The sequence below is a fragment of the Prionailurus bengalensis genome, chromosome A1 (genome assembly GCF_016509475.1).
Source record: "Prionailurus bengalensis isolate Pbe53 chromosome A1, Fcat_Pben_1.1_paternal_pri, whole genome shotgun sequence".
NCBI classification, from domain to species: domain Eukaryota; kingdom Metazoa; phylum Chordata; class Mammalia; order Carnivora; family Felidae; genus Prionailurus; species Prionailurus bengalensis.
Genome location: NC_057343.1, coordinates 51,527,054 through 51,548,780, shown reverse-complemented (window position 1 = coordinate 51,548,780; position 21,727 = coordinate 51,527,054). Strand labels below are relative to the sequence as shown.

At 37.6% G+C, this 21,727-nt stretch overlaps 1 protein-coding gene across 19 annotated transcripts in view; it reads left to right on the top strand.

The window, feature by feature from the left end:
• The window catches only part of MYCBP2 (MYC binding protein 2), a 286,735-nt gene that overhangs the window by 169,952 nt on the left and 95,056 nt on the right, over positions 1-21,727 (top strand). For all 19 annotated transcript variants that reach the window (XM_043580959.1, XM_043580920.1, XM_043580876.1 and 16 more), the window contains 7 exons: positions 2,173-2,398; positions 3,422-3,540; positions 4,212-4,299; positions 7,080-7,129; positions 9,232-9,404; positions 10,878-11,022; positions 20,785-21,000. In XM_043580959.1, the coding sequence (XP_043436894.1) occupies positions 2,173-2,398; positions 3,422-3,540; positions 4,212-4,299; positions 7,080-7,129; positions 9,232-9,404; positions 10,878-11,022; positions 20,785-21,000 (1,017 nt within the window). The remainder of the gene's footprint in view (positions 1-2,172; positions 2,399-3,421; positions 3,541-4,211; positions 4,300-7,079; positions 7,130-9,231; positions 9,405-10,877; positions 11,023-20,784; positions 21,001-21,727) is intronic.

Here is a 21,727-nt window from a genome sequence, read left to right as displayed (position 1 = left end):
ATCCTCATTCTTTTTTTACAACTGGTTAGTGCTCCTCTGTGAAGATGGATCATAGTTTATTCAGTAGGTAGCTTGTGTGACCACTTCAGGTGTTTTCAGTATTTTGCTAATTTTTTTGCGATGAATAACCTTACGTAAATGTTGGGCTTTTTTGTTTGTTTTTTCATGTATTTAGAAATATATCTTCAAAGCACATCCCCAGAAGTGGGATTACTGGGTCAAACAAATGTAGACTGAGGAGCCATGTGCTTCATAGGTTTGGGGTTACTGCTACAGAAGCTGAATGCATATGTGTCTTTGCTAGGGTTGAGAGAGTCCTGTCGAGGTTATACTGTTTTGTGTCCCCAGCACCAGTGTTTGAGAATGCTTGTTTTCTCACAGCCTCCCCAACAGAGTGTGTGGTTAAATTTTGGGCCTTTTGCTAATATAATGGGAGAATTGGTGGGAGTAATGGTATCTTACTTTAGTTTTAATTTGCATTTATGTAATTATGAACAAAGGTGAGCTTTTCATTTAAGTGGAGATTTTTTTTAATCCTGTACCAAAGCTGTTTGCCTTAGTTCTAGGTAATTTTTTTAGATCAATATCATACTTAGGAAATTTCCTGTCATATCATATCCTATAACCATTTCATAGTTTACTATTTGACATGGTCCCACTTAATTGTAATTCGACTACCAAGACAGAATGCTGTCTGCAATGATGATGATAGAAGCTTACCCTACAACCCAGCAATAGTATTACTAGGAATTTATCCAAAGGATACAGGAGTGCTGATTCATAGGGGCACTTGTGCCCCGATGTTTATAGCAGCACTTTCAACAATAGCCAAATCATGGAAAGAGCCCAAATGTCCATCAACTGATGAATGGATAAAGAAGATGTGGTTATATATACAATGGAATACTACTTGGCACTGAGAAAGAATGAAATCCTGCCATTTGCAACAATGTGGATGGAACTGGAGGGTATTATGCTAACTGAAATAAGTCAGGCAGAGAAAGACATACGATTTCACTCCTATGTGGAATTTGAGAAACTTAACAGAAGTCCATGGGGGAAGGGATGGGGAAGAAATAGTTTCAAACAGAGAGGGAGGCAAACCCATATTAGACTCTTAAATACAGAGAACAAACTGAGGATTGATGGGGGTGGCAGGGGAGAGGGGAAAGTGGGTGATGGGCATTGAGGAGGGCACTTCTTGGAATGAGCACTGGATTTTGCATGTAAGCAATGAATCATGGGAATCTACCCCTGAAACCAAGAGCACACTGTATACACTGTATGTTAACCAACTTGACACTAAATTATATTTTTAAAAATACTAATAAAAGATTTTAAAAAGATAAGGACAAAGATACATTTTATGGCCTAGTTTGTGTGACTTTCAACACAATAGCTAATATTTGGCAATTTTATTACATTTAGTTTTTCTACCCTTCATTCATATTTCAACTTTAATAAAATAAACTATATTGGCTTACTTAAAAATATACATATAAGTATGTGCCATCATAAACTCATATTACATTGAAACTTCAGATTAGGAAAATATAAAAATCTAAGTTTTCATCATTGTGTGTTTAGTTTATTTTTTTATTCTCGTTATATATGAAGTTCTGAAGTTTTTTGCTAATGAAAAATATCATTTGTAGCAGATACTATGAATGGTAGATAACTTAAAAGTGACTAAAACCTTAAATTTTAATGATTTGTTTCTTTTCCATCAATATATCTTTATATTTTGCCCATCTAATTATATTTTCATTTACCTACTTAGATTCCTTAAATGCATACTGACTGAAATAGAAAATTTACTATATATATAGTTCCACAAGAAAATTAGATAACTGAATGTTTATGGAAATCAAAACAACCTTGTAATACTTTTTCAGTGTTATCAATGTGTACTTACAAACATTATTAATGTAATATCAACCAAGTTTTAGGTAGAAAGCAGTAGATATTGCAAGTTGGGAATAGGGACAATTGATATTGAACATTAATACCATGATTTCTAGTCATATTGAAACTACTGTATTAGTTTCTTAAAATTTAGTTTACAGTATGTTTAAAGCATCATATTTACAGTATGCCCTGTGTCTAAAATAGGGAAAAAAAAATCAAATTTTTCTTAACAAATACAAGTGTCCTCTCGCCTGTTGACCTCAGGTGACGTTCCCAGAATGTGTACGGTGGATGACAATCGAGTTTGACCCCCAGTGTGGCACTGCGCAGTCAGAAGATGTCCTCCGTTTATTGATTCCTGTCAGAACTGTTCAGAATTCAGGATATGGACCAAAATTGACATCTGTTCATGAAAATCTTAACTCCTGGATAGAATTAAAGAAATTTTCAGGGTCCTCTGGGTGGCCTACTATGGTTTTAGTGTTGCCAGGTAAGTTGTTTTTTTCTTTTCTGTTTTATATGGTAAAATATATGCATTTATGACAATTATGTTTAGTAAGGATACAACATTGAAAACGTTTATAAACATTGAGAAGAATTTCTTCAAAACGTACTATGCATCTGGAGTGCACTTGAGTAGTGAAGAAGACTCTAGACAGAGGGCATAACACGACTGAGTTTTCAAAGAGAGAACGTCATGAGGATCTTGTGAAAAAAGTTTAGCTTGACCAAAGCAGAGGGTTAATATTGAGGAGTGGATGTCTGTATAGTTGGGAACAAACTATGGAAGAAGTGAATTTGATCTTTTATTTTCCCAATAAGTGCTAGACTTTGAGAACTTAGGGCTTCTTCCACTCAAGAGAATTGGTGAAACACCTCACGTACTGAGTTACATTAAAGCTGTTGTTTTTAGTTCTTCAGGCTTGAGGATGTGTGTGTGTTGGGCAGGGCAGGGGGGGGTGTCAGAGATAGAAAGCATTTTTTATTGCTATTGCTAATGTTTTCCTTTCAAAGAAAGTTTGTAAATTATTAAAACTGCATGTAGTCTGTTGTGTTTTTAACCAGTTAACCATAAATATTCTTGTGATTCCTCAAACTCATAGCCTGTTTGAATTCAGAAGCTTTTGTCTTCTAGTCTGACCTGCCTTGTTTGTTTGTAAGGAGCCAGGTTAGAGGATTGCTTACTGACTGAAACAGAAAAGGCTAACTAACCTAGGTTACCCTAGAAATAGATAATTGAAAAATGATTGCTCATGTAACATGAAGGTAGAACATTTGATTGAGGAGAGCTTGATCATAAAGAAAAATAACAATTCACTTGAGATGATTCTGTTGTTGGCTAGAGTTGTTTTTAGCAATTATATTCAAGTAGATACAGGAACACCCCCACCCCCAAAAAGCCTGGGCTTTTTAGTAACTGATTTGTATTGCTACCTATCTTGAGATAGATAAAAGGGAAATTTTAATAAAGTCATTTCAGATTTTGAACTCAATGTTTGCTTTTTTTTCTTAGGAAATGAAGCCCTTTTTTCATTGGAGACTGCATCAGATTATGTGAAAGATGACAAAGCTTCTTTCTATGGTTTTAAATGTTTTGCAATTGGATATGAGTTTAGCCCTGGACCTGATGAGGTAGGAATGAATTATCTTCTCATTGTGTTAAGATTGTGTTTCTGAGGGCTGCTATTGACTAAAGGTGTGTTTGCTGCCTATGTTCACGAAGCCTGAAATTTAAAGAATATAATTTAAAATACCTTGTAGTTTAATTTTGTGTAGTGTTTTTTGTTTTTTAGTGTTTTGTTTGTTTGTTTTTGCTACTTTTAACACATGAAGAGAATAGAGTCTGCAACAGAAAGTATAATTGTACCTGCTCCAAACCTGCTCAGGTGGCTGTACCTTTCTGAGTAAATAATAGAATCTGCTTTCCCAGTGGGGCCAATTTAGTTTCTATTCTAAATGTTTCAAATCACACAATAAAACAAAATCAAGGTGAAAAAAATGATCATGTTACTTCAAAGTAATGAATGACAAATTCTTTGGATAATGCACCTGTAGACCTGGACCTTATAACATGCAGTAGACATTTTATTGACCCTCTTCCACTCTTAATTTAACCACTAGTTGACCTGTTCTTTCTGGTTTCAAAAGTTATGCTTGGATGCAAATCACATTTTGTTGATAATCCACATTATCTTCCAAATATTTTATCCTCCAAATATTTTTTAAAGCAGCTCATTTTATCTTATTTTCATTTCATTTCACTTCATTTTATTTTATTTTATTTTATTTTTGGGATTCTCCAGGGTGTCATTCAGTTGGAAAAAGAATTAGCCAATCTTGGCGGAGTTTGTGCAGCCGCTTTGATGAAAAAGGATCTAGCACTTCCTATTGGTAAGTCTGGTCAAGTATTAGGTGTTTATGATTTTGTTAAAAATTTCAAGAGTAGAATATGTTTATTTTAGGGCATTCTGAAATAAATTAGCAAAATGAATTCAATAGTCCCATACCTTCATGAGTAATAACTGTTTAATACGCTGGTAGTTTGGGTTTTCTGTACTGAAGATTGAAGAGTATCCTCTAGTCTTTTCTATTCACACACAGACATGCACACAAACCCTTCTTAGGCACATACATGCTGTGTGTCAGACACTGGGTTAAACATTAGGTACATAATAGTAAACCAAAAGTTTAAAGATAATTTCTTAAATATCCTTGTGGACATATCAACTAGACAGTTGGATATTCATTGCCTGACACTCAGGGCACAAGTCAAAGGAAATGTCATTTGAACATAGTTGAAATTTAAAGGCATGGGACCATGTGAAAGATGAGCTAGGAAGAGAATGCAAATGAGAAAGAGAAGATAGCCCAGGATCAGAGGTGGGACTGCCAAAGTGTCAAAAATGGACAAAACAGGAGGAAGAGCATGTAAAAAAGACTGGTACAGCAGCGAAGGAGGTAGGCATAAAACCAGGAAAATGGACATTGATGGGATTTTTTAATGTAGTTGAGAAGTCAATTAAAATCTACCATTGGATGGAGAGACTTGTTGGTTACATATATTCTCAATAAGAAATATATCAGTGAGATGAGAGAAACATAAGGCCTTTAGAGTAGAGGGAGAGAATGGATGGTCAGAAAAGAGACGCAGGTTAAATATAGATAGCTCTTTAGAAGAATTTTCCTGTGAAGCACAGGAGAGAAATGAGGTAGTGGCAGGAACAATACCTCTTTATAAAATGATACAAATTTGTGTGGTATGTGAATCAATTTATGATCAGGATGGTAAAGATGAAACTAAGGTTAGAAATATTTACTGATTCTATGATGCTTAGACGTGGTTTAACATTTATCTTCACAGTGTTTGGGAGTAAAAGACATTATTATTGTATTTCCCCAGTTCTCACCCTCAGAAGTTCATTTGTAGGTCCTCCCTCAAAGACTACCCTTTCCACCTTATCCCTCCTTCCTCCCTTCTCATTCTCTGCTCTTTTCTTCCTTCCCTTTTTCCTGCTCCCTTCCATGCTTCTCAGTTCCCCTGCTCCTACTTAATGTTGACACAGGTATGAGGAAATGAGACATGTTGTGTTCTCTTTATATGAAGGAAATGGGTGTAGCCTTTGGAGGAAATTTGTTAATACCTGTTCAAATTTTACATGCCGTATACTTTTTGATACAGCAATTTTTGTATGTACTTGCACAAATGCTTAAAAAATATATGTTGTAAGAGAGATATTAATATAGCAGTGCTTGTGATTGTAAAACATAGAAGCAACTAAAATATCTATCAGTTGGAAACTGGTTAAATAAGTAATGATACATACAAGGGGAATACATGAGACTGTTAAAAAACAACAAAAAGAGATTTCTATGTTCTGACCAAGAAGAGTTCCTAATTATGTTAACTGAGAAAAGTTTCAGAAGAGAGTCCCATTCTTCGTGAATATTATGTTATATATATATAATAATATATGTGTATGTGTGCATGAGTATATATGTTGACACACACACACATGTACTTATTTGCACACAAAGTTTCTTGAATAATACATAAACTGTTGACATTTTATTTTCAGAAGGAGGTAGGTAGGAGAATTTTTCATTCTACACCTCTGCAAAATTTGAATATTTCCTTTTGAACATGTATTACCTTCATAATAGTTTTTAAATTAATTAAACTATGAAAGCAAATTCAATAAATATGGTTGGTTTTTTTTTAATGTTGCTTTATTTTTGAAGGCAAGAGATCCAGAGCATGAGCAGAGAGGAGCAGAGAGAGAGGGACACATAGAATCTGAAGCAGGCTTCAGGCTCTGAGCTGTCAGCACAGAACCCACAATGGGGCTTGAATTCACAAACCATGAGATCATGACCTGAGATGAAGTCGGATGCTTAACCGACTGAGCCACACAGGTGCCCCTAAATGTGTTTTATATGAAGCAATAAAGGAGAAAATGGATGGAGGATACACTCACTATCTTATGTTTTCCTGTAAATTACTCTTTTTACTAAAAGTATAGATAGCTCTTGTATAAGATAACCAAAATAAAAAGGCCCAGATTCTGAGTAATTAGTTCCTTCATTTTGGAGGGTAGAGGGGAATTTGAATACACTAAATTCAAAAGTGCACATTTATATGCCTAAATGTAGTGTGTGTGTGTGTGTGTGTGTGTGTGTGTGTGTGTGTGTGTTGCACATCACTTGGTAGATACCTTTTGAGTATTGCCTTGAGAATTATAGCCTTATATTTACACTGAAAATTACATTTTAAAACATAAAGCACTGAGACTGATCCAGAATGGTAATAGTTCTTTCCAATCTGGAATATCAGAATTGTGAAAAAGGTGTGAATAAATGCAGAGGACTAGAGAGTTAAACTAAGTGAGGTGCCTGGGTGGCTCAGAGGGTTAAGCATCCTACTCTTGATTTCGGCTCAGGTCATGATCTTGCGGTTCATGACTTCAAGCCCCATGTCCAGCTCTGCGCTGACAACATGGAGCCTGCTTGAGATTCTCTCTCTCTCTCTCTCTCTCTCTCTCTCTCTCTCTCTGCCCCCCTCTCTTTGCACCTCCCCTGCTCTTGCTCTCAAAATAAATACATAAACTAAAAAAAAAAAAAAAGTTAAACTAAGTATTAATATATGTTACTAAAACTTTTCATTTACACAACAGGTAATGAATTAGAGGAAGATCTTGAAATTCTTGAAGAGGCTGCATTGCAGGTATTGTCACAGACATCGTAAGGATAAATTTGTACATTGATTTGAAAGCAGTATTTTCATTCAGATCAACCTTATTTTTCTTGAATATAGGGCTTTCATTAAGTACTTCATTCTGTTTATTGACAGATAATACATAACTTATAATATCTTGATAGGAGAAACCCAGGTGAGTCCTTGCTGTGCTGCATGGAGGTTGTTAAATATGAAGTGAACATAAATCCTGCCAGAGAAGGAAGTTACCAAGTGCCAAGGGTTTAGGGAAGGGCTTTGCAGAGCTGTTGACATTTAAATTGGATCTCAAAAGAAGTTTTATTTACCGGTCAGAAGAAGAGGGAAATGGGTGTTAGTAGTAGTAACTTAAATAATTTCTATAGAGTATTTTATTGTATCTTTAATATTATCTGTTTTTAGCATTTACATTTTGAGGTCAGTATTCTCTCTTGCATCTTATAGTTACAATAACTGAAGTTCAAGGAAGTTCTGTGACTTGTCTAAGAATTCAGCTAATTAGGAGACAGAGGCTAGTATCCAGGTCAACTGTTAACCTATAGCTGGTTGTTTACATCTTATTCACTTCCCAAGGTGAATTGATGATAGCAGTAATAATAAAAACAAACATTTATTTGATCCTGACTTTATCAAGTACTATTCCAAACACTTTGCATATTTTAACTCATTTAGTCCTCATAGTGGCCCCATGAATGAGAGACTCTTATTTTCCATTTACAAGGAGGCATGGAGTGCTTAGGTAACTTGCCCAGAATCACATAGCTAGTAAGCAGCTGGCTAGAATTTGACCTCTGGCAATTGGGTGACAAAGTCCATGATCTTGATTATTATGCTCCAATTATAGAGAGCCCTGGTATCCTCAATAATGTTAAGAAGCTTCTACGTTTTAAAAACCCACCAGGTTTTGTTTTTGTTTTTAAAAAAGAGTTAAATTTTTGTACTTTAAGATAAAAAAATAAAAATTCAATAGAGATTTAATAAATACAGTATGTATCAGACAACATTCTAATTAAAGAGAACCATCAAGGAGTTCATATGTTATTTATCCTTACAGAGATTATAATGGTTTATAAAATGTCATTTAGGCCTGATATAAAGAGATGTTTATTGTGCTTCTGTTAAAGACAAAAACCCTCAAATCCCAGATTGCCCACAGTTTTGGCACATAAGGTAGATGTCATGTGGTCTAATACCTACTACTTGTTAGGCAGCATAGTGTGCACTTTGTATGTGTTATATAATTTAAATTTTACAGTAACTACAGAAGAGAGATATTATTTGATTACCAGTTCATACATTTTGCAGATTCAGGAATGGTGTGTAATCTCTTAGCTCAAGAGCACACAGCAGTGCTTGTCTAAAAGTCAGGAATTGAACTCAAATCTGTTTGATTTTAAAGATCATGATTTTTGAAATTGTATATCTCAGAGAATGCAGAAGGTACTGTTGTATAAGTGTCATAGTAGTGGAAATATAATCCTTTTCTATGAAAAATATTTTGTTTCAAAATTTATAACATAGTCATTAAAAAGTTTCTAGAGTTTCAACATTTAAAGCAGATCTTTCAAAAAGGTAAAGTTTGCTTGTCAGGTCAGTGAAAACTAAAATTTCAGTTGTATCTGGCTCTTTTTCTTAATTTTAATTGAGGCTTAGACAGACTAATGGAGTTTATGTGCAGCCACAGTCAGGCTTGTATCCACATGTTGTCCAAGGCAGGACCTTGGTAGCCACCCACCTAAGAGAGCAAAGATAATCCACCCATGAAAGATGCCAGTAATGGGGACACAAAAGGTGAGAGGCCTCCACAGCTGCCTGCAGAAGGGAGCCCTGGCCCAGTGGAGCGAGAAGAGATGCACCTTCTCAACCTGCACGCCTCTGACGTCACTTGTTTTGGTGGGAGGAAGGAGGCTGGCTATCCCATATTTTTCCCTCCTGGAGGTTTGTTTTCTACTTGGCAGGCTACAGGAGCACTGGGGCATGGAGAGAAAATGCTTTCCCCGAAAAGGCCTACCTAAAATTGTGTGCAAGTTCAAGAAACTCATGTAATTAAAATTGTATGTTTTCAAATACATGAATATTGTCTTACCCAACAGGTGTGCAAAACCCATTCTGGTATTCTTGGAAAGGGTTTAGCTCTTTCTCATTCACCAACTATATTAGAGGCGCTTGAAGGAAACTTACCACTTCAAATCCAAAGCAATGAACAGTCCTTTCTGGATGATTTTATTGCCTGTGTTCCAGGATCAAGTGGTGGGAGGCTTGCAAGGTAATGTGCTTTAAGTGCTACAGCGACTTATTTCAGGGCATGCCTCACTCTTCGTTTTTGAAGAGAAATGAAAGGGAAAGATGTTAAAATGAAGCCTGAAGAATCTGGTTTATGTGTTTTGAACTTGCCGAAGTATAAAATGGTAAATATTTTAAAATACCTTTAAAGAATATGGTAGTTGTTAGTTGATTATTTTATAGTTTCCTAGGTGAACTTTTATTTATTTAAAAAATAGATGGAGCACATGGTATAATTGAGAAGTCTAGGAATTTTAGACTAAACTTAAATTTATCACCGTATGTTATTTTAATATGATTTCTTTAAAACCTACAAATAATACAAATATATTTAGAATTTAAATGAAATCATTTGGGGTTGGTTGTAGAGTTCTCATTTATCTTGTTGCTATTTTTTTTTTATGAAAAGAAAAAATGTGCTGGCTTGTGTGATTTTACTAGTAAATATAGAAGTCTTACTTCTTCCCATTTCTAATTTTAAAAATAAAGAGATTCCTCTTTAGTTTTGAAAAATCAAAATGGTGATTGGAGGATAGAGAATTTTTTTAAGTCAGCCTCACTGCTAACTTTGTGGACATTTTTACATAATACATGACAGAATTACTTATAACTTATCTCCCAGGACAACTTGAATGTAGATCATGGAATGAATTCAAGAATGAATATCCTGGGGCACCTGGGTGGCTCAGTCAGTTAAGTGCCTGACTTCAGCTCAGGTCATGATCTCGCATCTTGTGGGTTCAAGCCCTGCTTCAGCCTCTGCACTGACAGCTCAGAGCCTGGAGCCTACTTCAGACTCCTTGTCTCCCTCTCTCTCTGCCCCTCCCCCACTTGTGCACACTCTCTCTCAAAAATAAATAAGCATTTAAAAAAAAGATTATCAGTTTCTTCTATTAAAAAAAAAAAAAGAAGAAGAATGGGTATCCCAAAGTGTGGAAATTTGGCAAAATTTACATGGAAGGGAAGGTAATAGGGAAGATAGTTGAGACACTGGATGAACAGGAGATGAACAGTACATCTTTAACCTAGCTGTTCTCAGGCAGCAGAATGCCATTACTATCACTGCTTTTACAGATGAGTTGTTCTTTCTCAGATTTTCAGGCTGGGAAATCCGGGCAGACCTCCCTCAGTAAGCATGAGTGTACTGGGACTTCAAATATACACAACCTAAATTTATTTTCTTGGTTATTTTGTGTCAGCTGTAGTTAAAATTTCAAGCTTTCTGATTTTAAAATTATTTCTATTTACAAAAACATCAGAAACCTCCTGTACTTTGTCATATTTTTTTAATGAATGCGTCATTAACAATTTGCAAGGGAGACACTTGTGATTGTCACTGAATTGGAAATGAAGATATTATTTGGTACAAATGTTACTCATTTGGCTTAATTTCATGTTAATCATTGAAGATATTTATGAATGTTTACTTTTTTGCTTGTTTTTTCATCACTGCTAGGTGGCTTCAACCAGATTCCTATGCTGATCCTCAGAAAACATCTTTGATCCTGAACAAGGATGATATTCGTTGTGGTTGGCCTACCACCATAACTGTTCAAACAAAAGACCAATATGGGGATGTAGTACATGTTCCCAATATGAAGGTAATTATATCAGAATTAAATTAATAGTCATCAAAGCACTATTATTACTAGTAAAATTTTAGAAAAAGCAAGTGTTTAGAGTCCACTTGCAGTACTGTCTTTATATTTGTCAATAGAGGAAGCTGAAAAATTGTGTAAGGACTTATATTAATTAGCACATAATTTTCCAAGTTATTATTTTTTTTAATTTTTATTTTTAGAAAGAGACAGATGGTGAGCGGGGCAGGGGCAGAGAGAGTGCAGGAAGCACAGAATCTGAAGCCGACTCCAGACGCCGAGCTTAGCACAGAGCCTGATGCGGGGGGGGGGGGGGGGGGGGGGGGGGGCTTGATCTCATGAACCGCAAGATCATGACCTGAGCTGAAGTCGGACACTTAACCAACTGAACCACGCAGGCTCCCTCCAAGTTACATGTTTTATTGTTTGTTTTTTACATTTAGCTGGGAGCTATAGTGATTCAAGGGAAGGATAAAAAAGTGTTCATATATGCACACAGAGGGAAGGCCTTTAATATAAAGTGGTTGAATAAATCGATAAAGGAACACATTTTAAAATTTTGTATATGTATATTTTTTTTACTTTTTTTTAAATGTTTTATTTTATTTTTGAGAGACAGAGACAGAGCATGGGGTGGGGGTGGGGGGGGCGGGTGGAGCAGAGAGAGAGGGAGACAATATCTGAACCAGGGTCCAGGCTCCATGCTGTCAGCACAGAGCCTGACATGGGGCTCAAACCCACAAACTATGACATCATGACCTGAGCTAAAGTCAGACACCTAACCGACTGAGCCACCCAGGCACCCTGTATGTATTTTTTAAAAGACACTAATACATTCTGTATTTGGTACTATTGAAACAACATTTAATTTAAAATATAATATTGATACATATTAAATTAGAAATGATGGCAGTTCCTCAAAAAGTTAAAAATAGAATACCCCACGATCTAGTAAACACTGTTGGGTATTTACCCAAAAAATACAAAACACTAATTCAGAGGGATACATACACCCATGTATTTACTGCAGCATTATTTACAGTAGCCAAATTATGGAAGCAGTCCAAGTGTCCATCAGTAGATGAATGGATAAAGAAATGGATTTTGGGGCGCCTGGGTGGCACAGTCGGTTAAGCGTCCGACTTCAGCCATGTCACGATCTCGCGGTCCATGAGTTCGAGCCCCGCGTCGGGCTCTGGGCTGATGGCCCAGAGCCTGGAGCCTGTTTCCGATTCTTGTCTCCCTCTCTCTCTGCCCCTCCCCCGTTCATGCTCTGTCTCTCTCTGTCCCAAAAATAAATAAACGTTGAAAAAAAAAAATTAAAAAAAGAAAATAAATAAATCAGGAGAGTAACTTTAAGAAAAAAAAAAGAAATGGATTTTAAAAATGGATATATACACACACAATGGAATATTATTATTCAGCCATAAAAAAGAATGAAATCTTGCTATTTGCAACAACATAGATGGAGCTAGAGAGTATAATGCTGAATGAAATAAGTCCGAGAAAGGCAAATGTTAAATGATTCCTTATGTGAAATTTAAGAATCAAAACAAAGGAGGTTGTTGGAAGATGGAGGCATAAGAGGGCGATAGGCTCACCTCGTCCGGCTGATCACTTAGATTCCACCCACACCTGCCTAAATAATCCAGAAAAACGCCAGATGTCTAGCAGAACAGACTCTCCGGAGCCAAGTGTGGATAAGAGGCCTACAGAAGATGGTAGGAAGGGCGGAGAGGTGGTGCGTGCTACACAGACTGGCAGGAGGGAGCAGGGGCGGTGGAGGGGCAGCCCGCCTGGCAAGACAGAGCCCCCAAAGTCTGGCTTGCAAAAGTTGAGGGGCCAGACTCCGTGAGATCTGACAGCCAGTGGGACTTAACATCTGGATGTTAAAGTCAACAGCTCTGCTTGGAGAGCAGGAGGGCAAGAGGACATTGAGAGGGAGAGTTGTTGAGCCAGGGAAAACAGACGTCAGCTCAGTGGGGAATAAAGGCGCTGGCAAGCGCCATCTCCCTCTCCCATCCCCCAGCTGTAAACCCAAATGGAACCAGTTCCCATCACCCAGCTTGCTTGCACCCCACAAACACCCAACGCTGTGCTTCTGTGAATCCATCCCTCCAACGGGTCTGCCTCCCCACTGGTGCTGCAGGGCCCCTCCCCCAGGAGACCACCACAGCAAAGCAAGCTAAGCCTGCCCCTCCCGCCCCTGTGCACCTTGCGGATCCACCCTGGCTAATAGGCCAGATTCCCATCAAAGCAGCACCACAAGCCTGTCAGTGTGCAAGTAGCCCAGACAGGGGCCACACCACTCCACAGTGAGTCCTGCCCCTGGGAGAGGGGAAGATAAGGTACACACCAGTCTGACTGTGGCCCCAGCCATGGGCTGGGGACAGACATCAGGTCTGACTGTGGGCCCTGCCCACCAACACAAGTTACTCCAGACAGCACAGGGGAAGTGCCCTGCAGTTCCATGCCACCCCAGGGACTATCCAAAATGAGGAAGCAGAAAAACTCTCCTCAAAAGAAACTCCAGGAAGTAGCAACAGCTAATGAATAGATAAAAAACAATTTAAGCAATATAACAGAACAAGAATTTAGAATAATAGTCATAAAATTAACCACTGGGCTTGACAAAAGTATAGAGGAAAGCAGAGAATCTATTGCTACAGAGACCAAGGGACTAAAAAATAGTCATGAGGAACTAAAAAATGCTATGAATGAGGTGCAAAATAAAATGGAGGCAGCCCCAAAAATAAAGTTACCTTTGGAGGTGGCCTCATAACAAAAAAAAAAAAAATGGAGGCAGCCATAGCATGGATTGAAGAGGCAGAGGAGAGAATAGGTGAATTAGAAGATAAAATTATGGAAAAAGAGGAAGCTGACAAAAAGATTTAAAAAAATCCAAGAGTATGAGGGGAGAATTAGAGAACTAAGTGACACAATCCAACAAAACAATATCTGTATAATAGGAATTCCAGAAGAGGAAGAGAAAGAGAAAGGGGCTGAAGGTGTACTTAAACAAATCACAGTTGAGAATTTCCCTGACCTGGGGAAGGAAAAAGGCATTGAAACCCAAGAGGCACAGAGAACTCCCTTCAGACATAACTTGAATCGATCTTCTGCATGACATATCATAGTGAAACTGGCAAATACGAGGGTAAAGAGAAAATTCTGAAAGCAGCTAGGGATAAATATGCTCTAACTTATAAAGGGAGACCCATAAGACTAGTGGCAGACCTATCTACTGAAACTTGGCAGGCCAGAAAGGAATGACAGGAAATCTTCAATGTGTTGAACAGAAAAAATATGCAGCCGAGAATCCTTTACCCAGCAAGTCTGTCATTCAGAATGGAAGGAGAGATAAAGGTTTTCCCAAACAAACAAAAACTGAAGGAATTCATCACCACTAAACCAACTCTACAAGAGATCCTAAGGGGGATTCTGTGAGTGAAATGTTGCAAGGACCACAAAGTACCAGAGACATCACTACAAGCATGAAACCTTCAGACTCTACAATGACTCTAAACCCATATCTTTCAATAATAGCACTGAATGTAAACAGACTAAATGCTCCAACCAAAAGACATAGGTATTATAATGGATAAAAACCAAGACCCATCTATTTGCTGTCTACAAGAGACTCATTTTACACCTGAGGACACCTTCAGATTGAAAGTGAGGAGATGGAGAACTGTCTCTCATGCTACTGCAAGTCAAAAGAAAGCTGGAATAGCCATACTTATATCAGACAAACTAGACTTTAAATTAAAGGCAGCAACAAGAGATGAAGAAGGGCATTATATAATGATTACAGGGTCTATCCATCAGGAAGAGCTAACAATTATAAATGTCTATGAGCCGAATACAGGAGCCCCCAAATACATAAAACAATTAATCACAAACATAAGCAACTTTATTGATAAGAATGTGGTAATTGCAGGGGCCTTTAATACACCACTTACAACAATGGATAGATCATCTAGACACAGGATCAATAAAGAAACAAGGGCCCTGAATGATACATTGGATCAGATGGACTTGACGGTTATATTTAGAACTCTGCATCCCAAAGCAACAGAATATACTTTCTTCTTGAGTGCACATGGAACATTCTCCAAGAGAGATCACATACTGGGCCACAAAACAGCCCTTCGTAAGCATAAAAGAACTGAGATCATACTATGCACACTTTCAGACCACAATGCTATGAAACTTGAAATCAACCACAGGAAAAAGTCTGGAAAACCTCCAAAAGCGTGGAGGTTAAAAAACACCCCACTAAAGAATGAAGGGGGTCAACCAGGCAATTAGAGAAGACATTTAAAAATATATGGAAACAAATGAAGATGAAAATACAACAATCCAAACGCTTTAGGATGCAGCAAAGGCAGTCCTGAGAGGAAAATACATTGCATTCCAGGCCTATCTCACGAAACAAGAAAAATCCCAGATACAAAATCTAACAGCACACCGAACGGAAATAGAAGCAGAACAGCAAAGACACCCCAAACCCAGCAGAAGAAGAGAAATAATAAAGATCAGAGAAGAAATAATATAGAATCTAAAAAAAAAAAAAAGGGTAGAGCAGATCAATGAAACCAAGAGTTGGTTTTTTGAAAAAATAAACAAAATTGATAAACCTGTAGCGAGGCTTCTCAAAAAGAAAAGGGAGATGACCCAAATAGATAAAATCATGAGTGAAAATGGAATTACTACAACCAATCCCTCAGAAATACAAGCAATTATCAGGGAATACTATAAAAGATTATATGCTAACAAACTGGACAACCTGGAAGAAATGGACAAATTCCTAAGCACCCACACACTTTGAAAACTCAAACAGGAAGAAATAGAAAAATTGAACAAAGTTCAGCAAATAAATTGAATCAGTTATCAAAAATCTCCCAACAAGGGGCGCCTGGGTGGCTCGGTCGGTTAAGCGTCTGACTTTGGCTCAGGTCATGATCTCACGGTCCATGAGTTCGAGCCCCGCGTCGGGCTCTGTGCTGACAGCTCAGAGCCTGGAGCCTGTTTCGGAAACTGTGTCTCCCTCTCTCTCTGCCCCTCCCCTGTTCGTGCTCTGTCTCTCTCTGTCTCAAAAATAAATAAACGTTTAAAAAAAAATTTTTTTTTAAATCTCCCAACAAGAGTCCAGGACCAGATGGCTTCCCTGGGGAATTCTACCAGACATTTAAAACAGAGATAATACCTATCCTTCTCAAGCTGTTCCAAAAAAATAGAAAGGGAAGGAAAACTTCCAGACTCATTCTATGAAGCCAGCATTACTTTGATTCCCAAACCAGACAGAGACCCAGCAAAAAAAAGAGAACTACAGGGCAATATCCCTGATGAATACGGACGCAAAAATCCTCAACAAGATACTAGCAAATCGAATTCAACAGCATATAAAAAAAATTATTCACCATGATCAAGTGGGATTCATTCCTGGGCTGCAGGGCTGGTTCAACATTCGCAAATCAATCAATGTGATACATCACATTAATAAAAGAAAAGAAAAGAACCATATGATCCTGTCAATCGATGCAGAAAAAGCATTTGACAAAATTCAGCATCCTTTCTTTATAAATACCCTCGAGAAAGTCGGGATAGAAGGAACATACTTAAACATCATAAAAGCCATTTATGAAAAGCCCACAGCTAATATCATCCTCAATGGGGAAAAACTGAGAGCTTTCTTCCTGAGATCAGGAACATGACAGGGATGTCCACTCTCACTGCTGTTTGTTAACACAGTATTGGAAGTTCTACTGTCAGCAATCAGACAACCAAAGGAAATCAAAGGTATCAAAATTGGCAAAGATGAAGTCAAGCTTTCACTTTTTGCAGATAACATCATATTATGTATGGAAAATCCAACAGACTCCACCAAAAGTCTGCTAGAACTGATACATGAATTGAGCAAAGTCACAGGATACAAAATCAATGTACAGAAATCAGTTGCATTCTTATACACTGATAATGAAGCAACAGAAAGACAAAGAAACTGATCCCATCCACAATTGCACCAAGAAGCATAAAATACCTAGGAATAAACCTAACCAAAGATGTAAAAGATCTGTATGCTGAAAAGTATAGAAAGCTTATGGAGGAAATTGAAGAAGACACAAAGAAATGGAAAAACATTCCATGCTCATGGATTGGAAGAATAAATATTGTTAAAATGTCAATTCTACCCAAAGCTGTCTACACATTCAATGCTATCCCAATCAAAATTGCACCAGCATTCTTCTTGAAGCTAGAACAAGCAATCCTAAAATTTATATGGAACCACAAAAGACCCCAAATAGCCAAAGTAATTTTGAAGAAGAAGACCAAAGCAGGAGGCATCACAATCCCAGACTTTAGCCTCCACTACAAAGCTGTAATCATCAAGACAGCATGGTATTGGCACCAAAACAGACACATAGACCAATGGAATAGAATAGAAACCCCAGAATTAGACCCACAAACGTATGGCCAACTAATCTTTGACTAAGCAGGAAAGAATATCCAATGGAAAACAGACAGTCTCTTTAACAAATGGTGCTGGGAGAACTGGACAGCAACATGCAGAAGAATGAAACTAGACCACTTTCTCACACCATTCACAAAAATAAACTCAAAATGGATAAAGGACCTGAATGTGAGACAGGAAACCATCAAAACCCTAGAGGAGGAAGCAGGAAAAAAACCTCTCTGACCTCAGCCACAGCAATTTCTTACTTGACACATCCTGAAAGGCAAGGGAATTAAAAGCAAAAATGAACTATTGGGACCTCATGAAGATAGAAAGCTTCTGCACTGCAGAGGAAACAGTCAACAAAACTAAAAGCAACCAACAGAATGGGAAATGATATTTGCAAATGATATATCGGACAAAGGGCTAGTATCCAAAATCTATAAAGAGCTCACCAAACTCCACACCCGAAAAACAAATAATCCAGTGAAGAAATGGGCAGAAAACACGAATAGACACTTCTCTAAGGAAGACATCCGGATGGCCAACAGGCACATGAAAAGATGCTCAACGTCACTCCTCATCAGGGAAATACAAATCAAAACCACACTCAGATATCACCTCACACCAGTCAGGGTGGCTAAAATGAACACATCAGGAGACTGTAGATGCTGGCGAGGATGTGGAGAAACGGGAACCCTCTTGCACTGTTGGTGGGAATGGAAACTGGTGCAGCCGCTCTGGAAAACAGTGTGGAGGTTCCTCAAAAAATTAAAAATAGACCCACCCTATGACCCAGCACTAGCACTGCTCGGAATTTACCCAAGGGATACAGGAGTACTGATGCATAGGCCCACTTGTACCCCAATGTTTATAGCAGCACTCTCAACAATAGCCAAATTATGGAAAGAGCCTAAATGTCCATCAACTGATGAATGGATAAAGAAATTTTGGTTTATGTGCACAATGGAATACTACCGTGGCAATAAGAAAGAATGAAATATGGCCTTTTGTAACAACATGGATGGAACTGGAGAGTATTCTGCTAAATGAAATAAGTCATACTGAGAAAGACAGATACCATATGTTTTCACTCTTACGTGGATCCTGAGAAACTTAACAGAAACCCATGGGGAGGGGAAGGAAAATAAAGGTTAGAGAGGGAGGGAGGCAAAGCATAAGAGACTCTTAAAAACTGAGAACAAACTGAGGTTTGATGGGGGGTGGGAGGGAGGGCAGAGTGGGTGATGGGCATTGAGGAGGGCACCTGTTGGGATGAGCACTGGCTGTTGTATGGAAACCAATTTGACAATAAATTTCATATTAAAAAAATAAAAATAAAAGAATCAAAACAAAGGCAGAGAAAAGAGAGAGAGCGACACACCAGGAAATAGACTCTTAACTGTAGACAACAAACTGATGGTTACCAATGGGGAAATTGGTGGGGGAATGGATGAAATAGGTGAAGGGGATTAAGAATAAGTACACTGTGTGATGAGCACTGAGTAAAGGACAGAATTGTTGAATCACTGTATTGTACGTCTGAAACTAATATAACACAGTATATTAACTATACTGAAATTAGAATTTAAAACTTAATAAAAAAATTAGAAATACATGAATTTGGATGGTAAAAGAATGAGGAATGGAAATAGTCATGTGTTGTATTAATGTATATAGTTAGTTGGATAGCTCTTACCTGAGACTTTAATTAATAATGACATTTTAAACCATATTGCAAAGCAGAAAATGAATCCATTGTGATCTAATGTATTAATGTAAATATCTCATTTAAAATTTTTATTTCTAAAAAAATTTATATTGAATGAAAATTTGTAAAGGCAATCCCCAGCTCGCCCCACCCTTTCCCAGATGTATTACAAAGCGATTTGGTTGTTTGGAGTTTAGAGTTCATTAATCTACAAAATCCTTTTCACTCATAGAGTAGTTTATAACAGAAAGCAAAATACCTGTCATTCTATAGTATTTCAGTATTCTTAGAGTATAAAATTGTTCAGTGATTCACTTCAAGGTTCATAGTACACAGGCAAATATACTGATGCTAATTTACTTAGGGTAAATACAGTTGTTTAAAGAAGAATTAAATAAAAATATGTCAAAAAGTAGTGGCTATCATTTAAAAATCAAATGTCTTTAAGTTTGAAAGCTCTTACTTTTTATCTTTCCCCCTCCCCTTTTTTTTATTACATTTAAAGTTTTAAACTTTTAATGATGGCAGTGTATATGAGCTGACGATTTTACTATATACTTTTAAACTTATGTGTTTTAAATATAAGGTGGGTTTGGGGCACCTGGGTGGCTCATTCGGTTAAGCACCGGATTTTGGCTCAGGTCATGATCGCGTGGTTCGTGGGTTCAAGCCCCATATCGGGCTCTGTGCTGACAGCTCAGAGCCTAGAGTCTGTTTCAGATTCTGTCTCCCTCTCTCTTTGCCCCTCCTCTGTTTGTGCTCTGCTTCTGTGTCTCTCAAAAATAAATAAACATTTAAAAATAAAATAAAATAAAGTACATACAAGATGGGTTTGTAATATTTCCGGGACATTATGTCGATCCAAATTTCTTATGTGTTATTTTTTAAGATTTCTCAATGGACTACATTTTCTTTGCAGAACAGCTAAACTTGAAATTAGTGCTTAAAATATATGGAGATGGGGCACCTGGTTGGCTCAGTCAGTTAAGCATCCAGTCTCTTGATTTTGGCTCAGGTCATGATCTCACAGTATGTGAGATTGAGTCCTGCATCAGACTCTGGGCTGACAGTACAGAGCCTGCTTGGGATATTCTCTCTCTCTTTCTCTCTCTCTCTCTCTCTCTCTCTCTCTCTCTCTCTCTCTCTGTCTCTCTGTCTCTCTGCCTCTCCCCTGCTTGCACATGTGTGCACACTGCTCTATCAAAATACATAAACATTTAAAAATAAATGAAATATGTGGCGATTGTGGGAAAGCCTTTTTACTTGAATTAGCTGATAAATAATTTAATGTTAAGAATTTGAGAATTCAGTGTAGATGCATTCTACTTTATTAATGGCGGCGTTTGGTTTTATTTTACGTTTTTATATCTATGATGATTTCTCCCAAAAGCCGAGGCTTCTTTTACACTGTGCAAGATTCATTCTGTGGAACTAGCTCGAGGTCACTCTGGCACACCTTTGAAGGGAATGCCCAACATGGACCAATGATCACCGAAAATTTATGGAGTTGTGGGTCCATACTTGTAAATTGCTTCTTTTAATGTGTCATAGGCAATTATATACTAATAGCATTTGTTTTTTATAACATCGTGGTTAGGTGGAAGTGAAAGCCGTTCCTGTTTCTCAGAAAAAACCATCTTTACAACAAGAGCAAGTAAAGAAAACTCAAAGGCTGCCTGGCAGTCCTGCAGTAGCAGCAGTGCCTTCCAACACCGATATGACTTTTGGCAGGCTGGCCTCACCGAAGCTGGACGTGTCGTACGAGCCAATGATAGTGAAGGAGGCTAGATACATTGCCATAACAATGATGAAGGTAATTTATTTTTCTTCTCAGAAACATTTTCTTTTTCACCATTTATCCCCTTAACAAACATTTCCGTGATCCAAACGCACACACAGAGTTACAGGTCTAGAGAGCTGTCAGTAGATGCAAAACATGTACTATTTTTTTTAGGGTGATTTATTTTCTTACAAAGAGGATTTTCATTTATTTTTTGGCAATGTCTAGGGGGATTACCGATAATAGATCAAGTTAATACAATCAGAGATTGAGATGATTGAAAACTGAATTTCATTTGCTGCAAATGTATTTGTCTACTTTCAGTTTCCATTTCTCCTGGAACATAGCCCTTCAGGAATTCAGTTTAGTTAGGCCCCCTTTGATTTTTGGGTTCTCTCACATGCCAACCTCATTTTGTTGGGTTTCCTACTTGAGGTTTTCTTGTTCTTTGATGCCCTTAGACAGATATTTTAAATATTTGGTGCAGCTTTTTTAGTTCTCTTTAGGGGTAATGTTAGACTAAATTAGCAAGTTGTGCATTAGTTAAAATAGGAGTTAGGAATTTTGCCAGTAACAGAGACCAGTGGTGAGCCATTGAACCCTTTCAGTTAGAGCAATGTCACGGTTAGATTTGTGTTTCATAAAGGTCATGATGGAATATGGAGAATAATTGGACAAATAATCATAAGGCATGGTTAGGTTTGAGTCTCTTTAGGAGACTGTTGACATAATGTGGTATGATGTGCTAATCCCTTGATTT